Here is a 15,151-nt window from a genome sequence, read left to right on the forward strand (position 1 = left end):
TGAGAATAACTTGTGTAGTATTGGTACTAATGGGTTTAAGTTATATAGAGTTGTATATAGAATATATACTATTTGAATTATAATATTTTAGAATATAGACTATATCTTTATATAGAATTCTCTTATGAATTCATGAGGACTAGCAGAGGTTTTTTTCCCTTTGGAGTTAATTTCAGCTAGTTCAACTTTTTCTGAGATTGTATTACTCAAAGTTCTATATTTGGTTTTCTGTTTGGGGTGGTATTTTATATTTTTGAAGTTATAACTGTTTCTTTTGTGTTCTCAGTTTTGGCATAATAGTTCTGATGATTCTTTTTACTTTTTCATCTTTTAAGAGTCCTTCCTCTTATGAGTCCTACAGAAAATATAAAACAGCAGTTTCTAAAGATTGAAACCTTCTGAAATCTTGGAGAAATGACAAATCGATTCATTACAACTCTAATTACGCAACCACCCTCCCCCATGAGTTTTTTTTAACCATACTCCTTTCCCCCCCACATCTACTTGTGCCTCATGATAATGAGTTAACATGTGGAAATTGTTTCAAAGTGATTTCCGAAGCTCTCAAAGTTCCAAAGAGGCAGTGGGGGATTTTCTGGGCCTTAAGCCTTTCCCTGTGACTTCGGGGTTCATCGCCATGTGAGCTGTTGAAGGAGAGGCCTGGGTGCTAGGGTGTGAAAGTCTGTAAAAGGCTTTTTATATAGTGATGTTGGGAACCCAGTGGCAGCTTGTTCATACAAAGTGACTGTGAGTCAGAGGAAATGGGAGTGGGAGCTACAGTGACCAACCAAGAACTGGAATCCCTTTTCTTTGTGAACACCCCTAAAAATGCTTTTGCATCTTTGGTGATTTATAACTCCTTTCAATTATATATATATATATATATATACAAGCAGAATTTTATTTGAATACATTTCCTGACACAGGGAACTCCCAGGTAAGAAAACTCCCTCCACCAATGCAACTGCTATAGTCTTAGAGAGTTTCCTACAGGGCTGGCAGGTTAAGTGATACAGCCAGTCTCTTTCAGAGGTAACACCTTGGCTTCCTGACTTGGAGGCCAGCTCTCTGTCCACTAGACCACAGGGTCTCTCACTTTGCTTACAGAATCGCACTGTTCCCATATCTTGCCCATACAATTTCTGTGGAACAGAAGCCTGGATAGAACAAATTGCTATTATCCATCTGAGCAACTTGCCTAATGAAGATGTGCCTATATTTTAATGCAAGCATTAAGGATTCCTAACAAAATGTCCATTTTTCTTACTACTGGTTGGAGAGTCAAGAGAACTACAATACCATTGACCAATGGCAGCTCTGAAATGTTAAGGGTAGTTTTCTAAAGCAGCAGCAGCAGCCGCCTTGAACTTTAGAGCCAGCAATTGGATTCGATGCTGCAAGCATTTACCAAATGCCTAGTCTGGGAAGGTTTTATATTCTCTCATTTGATTCTCACAGCAATGCTGGGAGGGAGGGGCTATTATCATTCCCATTTTATACTCAAGAAAACTAAGACAGAGGTGAAATGATTTGCCCAGGGTCACACAGCTAGGAAGTCTCTGTAGTGGGATTTGAACTCAGGTCTTCCTGACTCCAGACCTAGTACTGTATCCACTATGCCACATAGCTCTTCCTAGGAACACAAAGACAAAACAAACCAACAAAAAACAGTCCTAGCCCTTAAGGATCTTACATCCTACTAGACCTTCTCAACTTCTTCCAGATCATAAGCTCACTGCTTTTCTGTTTGCATAGACAAATCAGGTCCCCAGGAAGATGCAGTGCTCTCATTGAAAACACCATAGTGGTGTATTTTCATTTAGATGGTATGATATCTCAAAGTCATTAGAGTGAATGGAATTCTAACTATCATATTAACTTGAATATTTCAGAAAGCACAGGTCCACAACTCCTTTGTTGTTTGCATTTCTTAATGGCATATTTCTGTTAATCACAGGAAGTTTTGTTGGAGCTCTTAGAGCAGTGTGTAGATGGTTTGTGGAAAGCAGAACGTTATGAAGTAATTTCTGAGATTTCCAAATTGATCATTCCAATTTACGAGAAACGTCGGGAATTTGAGGTAAGGGATTTGAATCATCATCAAAACACTGTACACAGTAGGAATCTGTGCACTTCTCTTAGGGGTAGAGCAACAGTTACTAAGTGCCTGGTACCTTCATTTGTCTGTGCATCTGGCTGCAATAATTGGAAAATTGTCAAGGCCAGAAGCTGTGAGGCAAGTGCAGGCTCAGCTACAGGAGCCACCAAGACCTTAGAGATGGTATGTGTATATATATATATATATATATATATATATATATATATATATATATATATATATATATATAAATGGTATATACCATTTCTGGACTATGCAGAGGAAAGATGTGTTTGTACTTGTAAACACCTCTCTACCAAACGAGCGGAGTGTCAAAGCAGCACTAAAGAGTGGTGGGTATCAAGGGCGATATTTTCCAATCCTAATTCAGGAGGGCAGAGATGTGGTTTCTCTTGTAGATACCCGATTTATTTCTCCCTGGGCTTCTGAATAATAGTGGCAGAGGGGAAGTATCCTCATCCAAATCACTTTGCAATAGAAACTGATGTGTGTGTTCCACTTTTCAGAAACTAACTCAAGTTTATCGAACCCTGCATGGTGCATATACCAAAATTCTGGAGGTCATGCACACAAGGAAAAGGCTTTTAGGCACTTTCTTCAGAGTGGCCTTTTATGGACAAGTAAGTGGGCAGGGGTTGGCACAGCTGGAAACGAAATTACGATATTCAGCCCTTGGGTTACTGGAACAGCAAAGGGCCTTCCAGGTCCTTTGTAGAGACCCATTCCAGGCTTGCTCCGATTCCTGCATATGTGCTTAAAGAGACCAGGATAGGATTTCAGATTTGGATTCCTTCTGCTCAGTTTCATTCTTTATTAGGCTTACTAAAGTACACATTTAAATTGGAGTAGATGTGGCTTTTAAAGGAGTGCAAAGGGTAAATCCCCTAGAGGCTCGGGGTCTTTTGGCCAGAGTTCTCCCCTTTGCTTCTCCGCGACAATATAACATCATCTATTAACATGACATCACAACATTATTTTAGAGGCTGGGGTTGGAAGTTAACTCTAAGAAGCAAAGCTGTTCCCCTTCCTTTGTTGCTCCTTTGTGTTTGGCCATGGCCCTTTGAGGCTGGTTTCCTGGGCTGCTGCCTAGGCTTGCTTTCCCTCTCAGATTTAACTGTTGCTCACTCTACCTGCTCAACACCACCACCAGTACCCAATTCGGACCAGCCCTTTCCCCATTGCTGGAGAAGCAGGAGAGTGAACAGGGGAATGGCCAATCTGCCCCTGTTTTACAGTACTAGAGAGAACACAGGGAAAGTAAGTCTCTAGCCTGTGGAGCACCAGTACTGCTACATAGGGAGGTTTATATAGTAATGCAGTTACCCAGAAGCAGGTTCTTGCTGTTGCTTTTAGAGGGACAGAAATGAGTTTTGCTATAATTACTTAGCCTCTTATTTTTATATTAACTTTGGGATCTTAGATATCTTTTAATTACTTTGTTTCCAAAATAATTAAAACTGTGTTTTTAATGAATAGTTTCGATGTCTGCCCATGCCATTCTTAAGTGGTTCTATATTTGAACTTTGCAATAGGCTTTCTTTGAAGAAGAAGATGGAAAGGAATACATCTACAAAGAGCCAAAGCTCACAGGCCTATCCGAGATCTCCTTGAGACTCATTAAACTTTATGGTGAAAAATTTGGTACAGACAATGTCAAAATAATTCAAGATTCAGACAAGGTAATCTATGTTCTGCATTTTAGGGTAATACTTAGATTCCATTCCAATATATCTGGGTTATTTTCATCTTTCAGTTGTGTAGCAGAAGACTCTAGAGGTAAGTAGGACGAGGGGCAGCAAGCCCTTTATCTCTCCTTCCAGATACCTCCAGCCTCCCCTCCACCCTTTATTTCCCAGGATCTAGTGAAATCACAGCCATGCAAGTCCATTAAGAAAGTGGAAAGCATTAGCCAAATGTAAGGTGAGCTTATTATTGTGTCTACATTTAATTCTCTGGTGGTGTGCCACTAGTACACTGCATGTAATAGTCCCTTCATCAGTGGTTATTTACAGAGTGTTTAAAGGGAAAAGGAATTCATTATATTGACTTGCTCTATATACTTTGCCTGTCCTCAAGTACACTGATAAATAGTTTGTTCTATTTATTCCATTAATATGAAGGTAAACATGTAGCAGTTTCTTTAAGAGAAAAAGTTCTTGCATGACTGATTTTGCTTTCTGTGCCACAAGTAATAAGAATATTATTTGGAATAATGTTTGTATTTGTCTCAGACGCTAAATCAACTGAAAGCAAAATGTTTTCAATCTGCTGAGTGTTGACAACTCCTTTTTCTTGTCCAAATATTGAACTTAAATAGGAGTAAATGGTAGGAGCGGGGAAACAAATCATTTGATTCTCATAGCATCTTTCTACAGATGGTTACTGCCAGTTTCTAAGACACAATATGAAACAACAAATCTGTATTAAGCACCTCCTGTGTACAAAGAACACTGTGCTAGGCTCTGGGAAAGATAAACAGTTGAGAAAGATAAAGAAATGAAGAATCTCACAATATTTTACATTTCAAGTGTCAGCCCATGCTCCCAGTCCCTCACAGCTGTCCCTGAAATGTTCACAGATCCTGAGACCTTGCATTTATGTTATAGGATAATTATGTGATTATAAGCTCTTTATAAAAATCCCTGTGTACTTTAAACCTTTAATAACTTAGGCTGTAGGTATATTTGTCAAACATGTCTTTGTTTTGAATTTTTGGACAGTTACCTGTTGTACAAGGATATAACATTATTTTGTTTGATGTCCTATGACAACAAAAAATAGCTAGCAGAACAGAGGGCCCTATCTTCCAGGAAAGGAAGTTTTCACTACTTCCCAGAGAGCCATCAGAGGAGCCTCTCAATTCTTTTAAGACAGGACAGTCTGGGCAGCCACCAAAATATGGACCGGACACAGATGTTGTCTACATTCCTACCAAGGGGACTGCAGAGCTGGCAGCTCCTGCACTTTGTTAGCAAGAGCTGCAATGAGAAATGATTTATGGAACAAGCAGAAACTACGAATACCCTAGTCTCCCTCATGTGCAGGCCATATATGCAAGCCATCCTTAGAAAGCACCAGCTCCTTCCACTGAAGAGAATTTTTGCAGATGGGGCTAATCCACACCCACCATCCCCCTTGCTCACCTAGGGCTGCTGGGCTTTCTTCCAGGTGGACAGAGTTAGATAAAGATTTTGTGAAGTAAGTTTCCCTACCAAGGTCTCTAGGCAGTGATGGAAGGGTTTGGAGATCACCTCTGGAGTAATGTGGAGGAGAGGGTGCCATACACACTTTGACAAGCCCCAAGGAACACCGCCACTGTAAGCCATAACTATTTTACCCTGACTTTAAATTTAAGCTGCTAGAATAACATCTGAAAGGAAACTTCGAGAGTAAAACAATAGAATTAACTATTTCTGAACGGTGGAAGTCAGTCTCCTCTTTTCACCTCAGCCCCCAATCTGGGGCTTCAAGGTTTGGCAAAACTCCATCTCTCTCTCAAAACGTGTGTCATGGTCACCAAGTTTTCCCTTCTTCCTTTCAATCAGGAGCAGGAAAGAGCCTGGCATGGGTTTTCAGTTACCATGGCACCTAAGTTCCATCACCCTTTAACAGTCCTGACAATTTTCAGCAATCTTGGCCCATGGTTCAGATTTGGTTCTAGCTAATTTCCAGGCCTTGAAGGGCCACGATAAGTTTCTATCTGCGATCATCATTTTAGAACTAGAAGTGAGAAAAATGTAAGACATCATAAGCATTGCTTCAAGTATGATTAATGTGTAACTGGTGAGGTGTCCATTAATATTGTTTTATGCTATCCACATCCTAACAGAGAAGTGATGTACTCAAGAGTGCAGATGGAGACAGGTTTAGGGATGGACATGGCCAATGGAGGAATGACATAATTTTTTGGGGGGGAGGGAAGGGAGTGGGACAGAAAAATGTGAACCTGAAAGTACAACTGAACATAAAGAAAATACTGTACAATTTTTTAATGCTGTGGTCAGGATTAAAATAAGTTCAGGTCACATCTTAAAAGCATAAACCAAATGTTTCAGACAGGATATGATGCTCATGACCTCCTAGCTGAATCAAAATAAAGCCATCACACAGGAGAGGAGCCCTAGCAATGAAATTCTTATATTCCCAAACTTAGGGACAGTGGAAAATGACTCAGGTCTTTGCAGGGGCCTACAGAAAGTGTGGGGAAGTTAATAAAATACTTTTTGCTGCAGGTCCAAGAGTACTGAATCACATTTTTAGAAAAGCCACTATGCCCTAAAGATCCAGCAGATGGGGGGCAGCTAGGTTGCGCAGTGGATAAAACACTGGCCCTGGATTCAGGAGGACCTGAGTTCAAATCCAACCTCAGACACTTGACACTTACTAGCTGTGTGACCCTGGGCAAGTCACTTAACCCCCCTGGCCCCGCAAAAAAAAAAAAAAAGAAGAAGAAGAAAAAAGATCCAGCAGATGCCTCAAGGAGTTGAGGCTTTCATGGGCTTCTGACCTGTTTCTGAGCATTTGAATTTCATAATGCCTTTGGGGCAAGACCAGGATGGGTCATCCGAGTCCCCCATTCAGTATACAGGGGTAGAGAGGAGAAGTGGGATTGATTCAGGCAAGTATATCTATCCCTAGGGGATGCTCCTTTTCCCCCTCGAGTGAGTAAAACTGTTTGTCTTGCAGGTAAACATCAAAGACCTTGATCCAAAGTATGCCCATATCCAAGTCACTTACGTGAAGCCCTACTTTGAAGACAAAGAACTATCTGAAAGGAAGACGGAGTTTGAAAAAAATCATAACATCAACAGATTTGTTTTTGAGGCTCCTTACACTTTATCGGGCAAAAAGCAAGGCTCTGTGGAAGAGCAGTGCAAACGGCGGACCATTCTGACCAGTAAGTATCCATCCCCATCCCACATGGGCTCCCCTAGTGGTCCAGTCCCCTTTGAGTCACACAAGCGGCAGCTGGTTGGCATAAAGAGATCAGCTGCCATCCATGGCTCTCCTGCAGAGACCTAGCTATGCACTCTGCTGAACTCCAACATTGCCGTAATTCCTGATGGCTGAAAAGGCTTCCCCCAGTCCTGCTACTCAAATGCGCCAACTCCCAGAGAAGTCATGGGGGAAAGGGAACCTTCTTTTGTTTTGTTCGACTATTATGAAAAGTTATTTCTGAGACAGTAAATTCATTTGGCATTTTGATAGCATCAAACTCGTTCCCATACGTTAAGAAGAGGATCCCTATAAATTATGAACAACAAATAAATTTAAAACCCATCGATGTTGCTACTGATGAAATAAAGGATAAAACTGCTGAGCTGCAAAAACTCTGTTCTTCTGCTGATGTGGACATGATCCAGCTCCAACTCAAGTTACAAGGCTGTGTTTCTGTACAGGTATGTCCTGCAATAACTATTTAGGAGTGCTGAGCCCTATACCAGCATTCACTGTAGCTTTGCTGGCAAGGATCATAGAAGATGCTTAAGCCTGGGGATGGTCTGGGGGGGGGCAGAGCTGTCTTTCATTCTAATGCAATTATACTGTAAATTCCTTTCTCTGCACTTTATAGTGTTGTCTAATCAGAGGGAGTTGCCACAAAAGCCTATTGCTAGAGCCAAGTTCTGAATTTACAGACCAGAAATCATTAACTGATTCATTGGAATGTCATCTCTCCCTAAGATTTATTTTGGCAAACAAGAACCACAAGGAAAATGACAAAGCAAGGCCTCCAGTACTTACTTTGGTGAATCTGGTGTGACTTCACCTCTTCATGAGTTCAAATCTGGCCTCAGATACTTCCTAGCTGGGTGACCTTGGGCAAGTCACTTCACCCTGTTTGCCTCAGTTCCTTGTACCACTCCAGCATCTTTACAAAGAAAACCCCAAATAGGGTCACGAAGTCTCTTGCTTCTGAAAAGGAGAAAAGCAAAAATGATTTTGAGTTTAAAGTTACTCTCATTTCAGCTATAACTATAATGAAGCTATAATCATAGCTCATGGGGCACACAGACACACCTATCAACATTTCTGACTGGGTTAGTGTGTGCTGGGGATCTCTGAGACCCTTGCAGGGGGTCCTCAAGGTCAAAACAGTTTTTGCAATAATACTAAGGTGTTTAAATTCCTAATATGGTAAATACAGACAACATAAACAAAAGCTCTTTGGGAGGAGGTCCTCAATGGTGTTTTCCTCAATGGTTTTTGAGAGCATAAAGCGGTCGTGGTCTCTGACCAAAAAGTCTGAGAACAAGCAGAGACTGCGTTTTTTCAGGAGAAGCCTGGAAACTCTTAACTCTCTCATGTCATTTATCTCCCTGTGCAACTTTAGGTAAATGCCGGCCCCTTGGCATATGCCAGGGCTTTCTTAAGTGACAGTCAGGCCAGCAAGTATCCCACAAAGAAAGTGAATGAATTGAAAGACATGTTCAGGTAAGTTACTCTTGAGCTTCTTGGTGTTAGACCCTAGTCCCTCCCTTAGTCATTGTCCCCCAAACACAAACAAAGATCATTAGGCTCTGGTTCTTCATGGTGCCCAAGTTCTCTCTTGTGGTAAGGGAAGCACACAGTCTCGATCATTCTTCAGACTGTTACTGGCCTTCTCGGGAGTGGCTCAGGATTTTTTCAGTTCTGGGTTTCAGGCAGAGCAAATGGAAGCCTGTTTCATAAGCCAAAGTACCTATTGTCCATCCCAGCACCCCAACTTGCAGTACAGTACAGCCTTTCGCCCCCTCACCTCCTTCTAAGTTGTTCAACATCTAGTGTTCAATGAGAGGCCCTGCAGCAGGTGGCCCCAGAGATATGGCTGAACAGGCTTATGTTAGAAATGTTCTGATCATTTCAAGGCAAAGTGCTTCGCAAACTTTAAAGAGGCAGAGAAATGTTAGCTGCTCTCACTATGTGTGTTATGTGTAAGGTAGATGATAGCAAGAGTTGCCACTGAGGCCATACTTTTCTTCTAGAGTTACTGATTCTAACGTTCCTGGCTGCTTTTCCTTTGTTGTCTCAGTCAGTCGGGAATATTTCTGAAAAGCCTCCAGCCATTGCTTGCTCTGGGTCCCCTAACTCTAAAAATGTCTTGATTAATTGAGGAAATGTACCCACACGATGACACCATGGTCCATTTAGATCTTTGGAAGCCCCAGCTCATGGATGCAGGTATCAGCCATTGTTATGGAATGGATGGATGCAGGTCTGTGGCAGAGCCACCCCAGGCCCTTTGGCCCTGATAGGGAACATGCCACAATACCCATGAGGCCTTTCTGGCCCCTCCTGTGCACCAGCTGCCATGATTCTGGACACAAGGGGTCTGGTTAATAATACACCAGGGCTCACCCTGGTCCCTCACCAACTTGTTGGCTGTGCTATATATGGGAGGGCTGCCTTTGCTACATGGGTTGAACTAAGTAACCACTGAAGTCCCTTCCAACTCTCAAATTCTATGAGTGTTAAATTCAGTGTCCACCCCCCTTCCCCAGCCACTCTTCCTAGGTGGCAGAGTGGAAAGAGTGCTGGACTCAGGAGTCAAAAACACTCAAGTTCAAAAGCTGTCTCAGACAACTTATTAGCTCTGTGATTGTAGGCAAGTCATTTAACCTCTTGGAGTCTCAGTTTCCTCATCTGTAAAATGGTATAAAAATACCACCTAATCCATAGGTTGTTGTGAGGTTCAGGTAAGATAACACTTGGAAATCACTTTGCAAACCTTAAAATGGGATATAAATGTAAGCACTTAACACCCTTTGCACCACATCCTTATTGCCTAAAGAATAAGACAATCGAGGCAGCTAGGTGGTGCAGTGGATAGAGTACTGGCCCTGGATTCAGAAGGACCTGAGTTCAAATCTGACCTCAGACACTTATCACTTACTAGCTGTGTGACCCTGGGCAAGTCACTTAACCCCAACTGCTCTGCAAAAAAAAAAAAAAAGAATAAGACAATCCAGACTCCTTGATCTGTCATTCTAAATTTTCTCCAGCTTGATCTCCCCCTTTTTGATTATACCAACTTTCCACTACAACCAGAATCATCTCCTTACTCCCCCCCCACAAAAAAAAAAAAAAACATTCCTTCATGTCCTTGCACACCCTCCCTTGGTTACACCCTCCTGTGGTCTAAACTTCCCATTTGAAACTATGCCTTGGGAGAGCTCGTTGTTATTTTGTATTATTTTGTACAACTTTCCCCCAGATTGGGGGTGGGGGGTAGACTCTTAGAGGCAAAGTCTAGCTTACATTTTTGAGTACTTCCTAGTGCCGAGTACATGAAGGAAAAAGCATCAAGCAGGAATATATGCCAATAGAGATGGGGAAATCATCTTGGACATCTCCTGGTGGATATGAATTTAGGGCCAGATTTTCACAAAGAAAAGCAGGTATGGGGTGAGCATTCCAAGTGTAAGAAAAAACACCAGAGGAAAATCAAGACCCTTGGTCTTTCTACTAAGCAGGTCACAATTGCAATGCGTATCAAACTGTCACAGAAACTTTTGGAGCCAGACCTGTGATTTCACTGGCATAGATACCTACAGGTTAGTTAGCACAGTTGCTGGCACATAATGATTGCTGGCTGAAAGACTGACAGGAAACTTCTCCCTATGCTGATTAAGCAACTGTTTTGCTACTTGCTGCCTCAGAGTTGACTAGGTATAATGAAAGGTTAAATGACTATCGTAGAGTCACACAGCCAGTCAGAGGCAGAACCTGAATTCAAGTCTTTGTGACCCTAAGACTGTCCTCCATCATGAAAAAAAGCTAGGGATCAATAAGATCTGCTCTGTTCATATTCATCCACAGGAAATTCATACAAGCCTGCAGCATTGCTCTTGAACTCAATGAACGACTTATTAAAGAAGATCAAATTGAGTATCACGAAGGACTAAAGTCAAACTTCCGAGACATGGTCAAGGAATTATCTGACATTATCCACGAGCAGGCAAGTATCATGGTACCCAGACTATACTGGTTCCATGGACATTACTCTGCAAACGGTCTATATTTGAAAGTTGGCATTTCCTTTGTTCTACCACTTCAAACTGTCGGTCGAATGCTAGGACGTAAAGCAAGTATAAGTTATTAACCTTCTCCAAATTCCTTGATTTGCCAAAATGTCACTGGACAATGCTAGGTGATAAATCTTAACCAATAGACTCTCAGCTTGGGGAAGAGCCTTTCATGAACTTTCTAATTCTTGTAAATTCATTCATTTTATCTCCATTGCATCTCGTAATCCATCCCTTGTTCTGTACTCAGACTGCTACCACCTGGATCTTGTGAGAGCTGTCTCATCTCAACTACTCTCCCTCCACCTCAGCACCAAAGTAACCTTCCTAAAGCACAGTTCTGACCCGTCTTTCACTGAACAAATGGAGGCCATCCATTGAGATCTCCCTCTTCTTCATATCTACTCTTTCACCCTCGTCTCTTTGCCAAGGCTAATCCTTCTTATTTGCATTCGATCCTAGTCCACCCCATCTTCTCCAGTACATTGCCCCCCCCCCATTCTAGGCTGCTTCCCTACTACCTGCAGATATGCCCATGTTGCCTCTTAAAAACCCATTTGATCTGTCCATCTCCATTAACTATCATCTACTATATCTTTTCCCTTTTCTAGCTAAACTCTTGGTAAGGTCATCTATAATAGGCGCCTCTATTTCCTATCTCTTAACTCTCTACACTTTGAGCTAAACTGGCCACCTTGGCCTCGGCCCAAGTCAAGTTACCGAGCATTTTTAAGGGCCTCCTTTGCTTATATCTGAATAAAGGACTAGCTTAGTAAGAATGGGACAGCGCAATGATGCTATGTGTCAGGAAGATCTATAATTTAACCTGAGAGGATGAAGTAGAGTGAATGGTATTCGGGTGAAGACAAAAGTAAAGTGAGAGAAATTTACACACACACACAGATATGCATATAATTGATGGAGTCTACTGCTAATGAGCTAAATATACCAAGATGTCATTTAATAGCAAAAAATCTATAAATATTAGACTAAGTTTCCAAAAGTAAAATGTAAAAAGCAAATACTTTGTAGCTTTAGAGTAGCTTATGTATAAAAGATTTCAAGGTATTAGTTACTTGCAAAGAATGAGTCAACAGTGTGACAAAGGGGTTAAAAACTGTCGTAGAAAGAGCAGTGAAGGAACTGAGGGTGCTTAGCCTGAAGAAAAGAGAAACTTAGGTGGGGACATATTATGCCTGCTCCAAAATCCCCACAGCTGTCATGTGGAAGATGGGTTAGTTATTCTGTACAGCTTCAGACACGACAACTAGGCCTGGTGAGTCGAAGTGAGCTGGAAAGGGAAGGGAAAAAACCAGGCCAGCCCCTTGGTTTTCCAAATCTCCCATCAAAAAAGTCACTTGGGGAGGTTTCTGTGGAATAGCTATTTTAAGGTAAAATCCTTTTTTAATGACAAGAAAAGCAGATCAAACGACAGAAATAGTAGTGATCACATACATGTGAAATATTGTCTTTAAGGCATGGCCAAGTATGAATAGCAATTTGCCTACAGCTGCTGACCTACTCTTTAACCCATAATTATTCAAAGTGAAAGCAAATTACTCAGTGTGCTCAATTATTACAGGATCAAGAAAGATAGGGTTTAAAACAAGCAGTTCTTGTGTGTGGTTTGTTTTTCTCTAAACAATGATTTTTTTTTGCAAATCTCTTGCCCCTTTCCCCCTCTCTACCATTGTCAACTCCTTCCCACAACACATGGTAGCTCCAGTTGGTTACTGGGATGAATATTTTGGCTACAGAATATTTTAGGTTAAAAACCAACCCAGGATATCAGAGTTTAGAGTGTTTTGTACTCGTGATCCTCTTGTCACTGTGTGGACATACAGGTTTCTCTATCTACTTATAGACAGTATGTATATGTAATATAGAATATGATATTTACATATTGTGTATATAGATGTTGTATTTCTATATAAAATGGCATGTGAATGTATATACACAATAACTAGCATTTATACAGTGCTTTACAGCTTACAAAGCACCTTACATTTCTTATTTCAACTCTGGATGAGGAATCTGAGATTGAGAGAATGACTTGCTTAGGGTCAAACAGCTAGTAAGTGTGTGAAATAGGATTCAAATTTAGATCTTCCTGCCTCCTAGTTCAATGTTCTATCCATTCTTGTTGAATTCAACTTTCTCATTTTACATATGAGAAAACTGAAGCCCATAAAAGTGAAATGACTTGAAGGTTCCCCCATGCAGGTGACACTCCCAGGCTAGCTTTCTTTCCATTATGCCACATGGCCCCATTAGAAGGTTGCAAATGCATCCCAAAGGAAAAAAATGGTCACCCTAAAATTCAGGGGTGTGCTAGAAGCAGCTCTAACCGGCTTGCAAGAGCCAAATTTTCAGTGAGAACATTTACACCTCAGAAAAAGGCCAGCCTACAAACCAGGGCTTAATTTGTTGTTTCATCAACTGTCCTAGACTTAAGGAAGTGTTAATAATGAAGAATGAACTTCAAAATGCAGGGGCATATATTTCCCAGAGCACTCCTGTATTGCACTATTGCAGCACTTTAAGGTTTGCAACATGTTTTCTATTCCATTATCTCATTTGAGCCTCACAAGACCACTGCCAAGATGTAAGAAAAATATATTTATAAATACAGCAAATAACTTCAAGTCATACTTTTTAGAGGAACCACCAATTGTGTTAATTGGCAGGACCACACCAAGAAGATTCAGGGGAGGGGCCACTTGATCCTCAGGTCAGCCAGCTACCCAATGTCATACTGAAATTTCAAAACTAAACTAGAACCAGGTGTTCAGGGCATACTGAGAATTAGAAGGTAGACCTAAAACACAAGCTGGTGACTAATGAATAAAATGGGGGGAATCTGTGTACCTCATTTCCTCAAAGCAAAGAAACCCATGTTGCGTTTGCTTCCTAGATGCCTGCAGGTTTAGAATATTCCGCATTTATAAAAGAGGGTTTTGTTGCCAATAATAGGTTCCTGTATTATTTGATAATAGTTAGCTTGTGAAACATAATGAGTTGTCAAAAATTATGCACTTAGGCCTCTGTCTTCACTGGCCCTTGAAAGCTCAAAAGTATTTCACATCTATATTTTATGAACATTCAACCCTTCCTTAGACAAAGCAAGCCCGATTTTCCAGCACATCCATCAATTCTTTCAGTACAATACTGCATCTATTGTCTAGAATGTCTTGCATAAGCAAGTAAAGTTTAAGCCTTAATCAGAGACTACTGTTCAGAGTTTTTGCTTAAAGCATTTGAGAGACTGTGGTATTCCCACCTTATACCAGCAACTTTCTATTGAATCTAACCTAACTAGTTAAGAAAACTAATCACATTTTCATAATAAATAACCATTTTTTTTACTTTTTTTGCTATGCTGCCTTTGCAACCCAGCTGTGAGGACTCAAGTGGGTAATGTTACACATTGTTCTTTCTGCCTTGTCATTTTACCCAGCTGTCAGTGATGAGTTGAAACTGTACCTGCTATTTCCCATTCACATTCTTTTCCCACAATGGCTGCATTGCATCATGCCTAACTCATGGCTCTCTTATGTTTTAGATGTTTCAAGAAGACCCAATGCATTCCCCCTGGATGAACAATACATTACATGTATTCTGTGCAATCAGTGGGACATCAGGAGACGGAGGGTATGGTTCCCCAAGATATACAGCAGAAGTATGAGGAATGACAGATGTCACATTGCCCCAGACTGCCCTTTCCCGGGCATTTTTGGAACTGTGCAGATGTGAGATGGAAGGATTCATATCCATGGAGTATTTCTTATTACCACCAACAGCCAACACTGTCAAGCTCTTAAACAGGGTGCTTACTTATTTGCAATATTTAAGAAATGTGGAAGTGCCTGGATAATGCGCCACTGTGCTTGTTTTGTATTTTTTTTTTTAGTTAAACCTGTGTACTAGAAAAGCAGAGCTCCAACAAATTAATTCAGTTTGCTTAATTATGACTCAAAATTGTAATGGTACTATGTAAAGTTGTACAATGGGATATAATAAAAGGCAAAAC

The 15,151-nt window shown here is 41.0% G+C and overlaps 1 protein-coding gene across 1 annotated transcript in view; it reads left to right on the forward strand.

Annotated features, from left to right (window-relative positions):
* The window catches only part of DOCK11 (dedicator of cytokinesis 11), a 193,657-nt gene extending 178,827 nt beyond the window's left edge, over positions 1 to 14,830 (forward strand). The window contains exons 46-53 of the mRNA XM_043974522.1: positions 1,958 to 2,080; positions 2,626 to 2,739; positions 3,652 to 3,798; positions 6,806 to 7,016; positions 7,328 to 7,518; positions 8,451 to 8,551; positions 10,916 to 11,054; positions 14,684 to 14,830. Of these exons, the coding sequence (XP_043830457.1) occupies positions 1,958 to 2,080; positions 2,626 to 2,739; positions 3,652 to 3,798; positions 6,806 to 7,016; positions 7,328 to 7,518; positions 8,451 to 8,551; positions 10,916 to 11,054; positions 14,684 to 14,806 (1,149 nt within the window). The 3' untranslated portion in view covers positions 14,807 to 14,830. The remainder of the gene's footprint in view (positions 1 to 1,957; positions 2,081 to 2,625; positions 2,740 to 3,651; positions 3,799 to 6,805; positions 7,017 to 7,327; positions 7,519 to 8,450; positions 8,552 to 10,915; positions 11,055 to 14,683) is intronic.
* The last annotated feature ends 321 nt before the right edge of the window (positions 14,831 to 15,151 follow it).

The sequence above is a fragment of the Dromiciops gliroides genome, chromosome X (genome assembly GCF_019393635.1).
Source record: "Dromiciops gliroides isolate mDroGli1 chromosome X, mDroGli1.pri, whole genome shotgun sequence".
Lineage (NCBI taxonomy): Eukaryota > Metazoa > Chordata > Mammalia > Microbiotheria > Microbiotheriidae > Dromiciops > Dromiciops gliroides.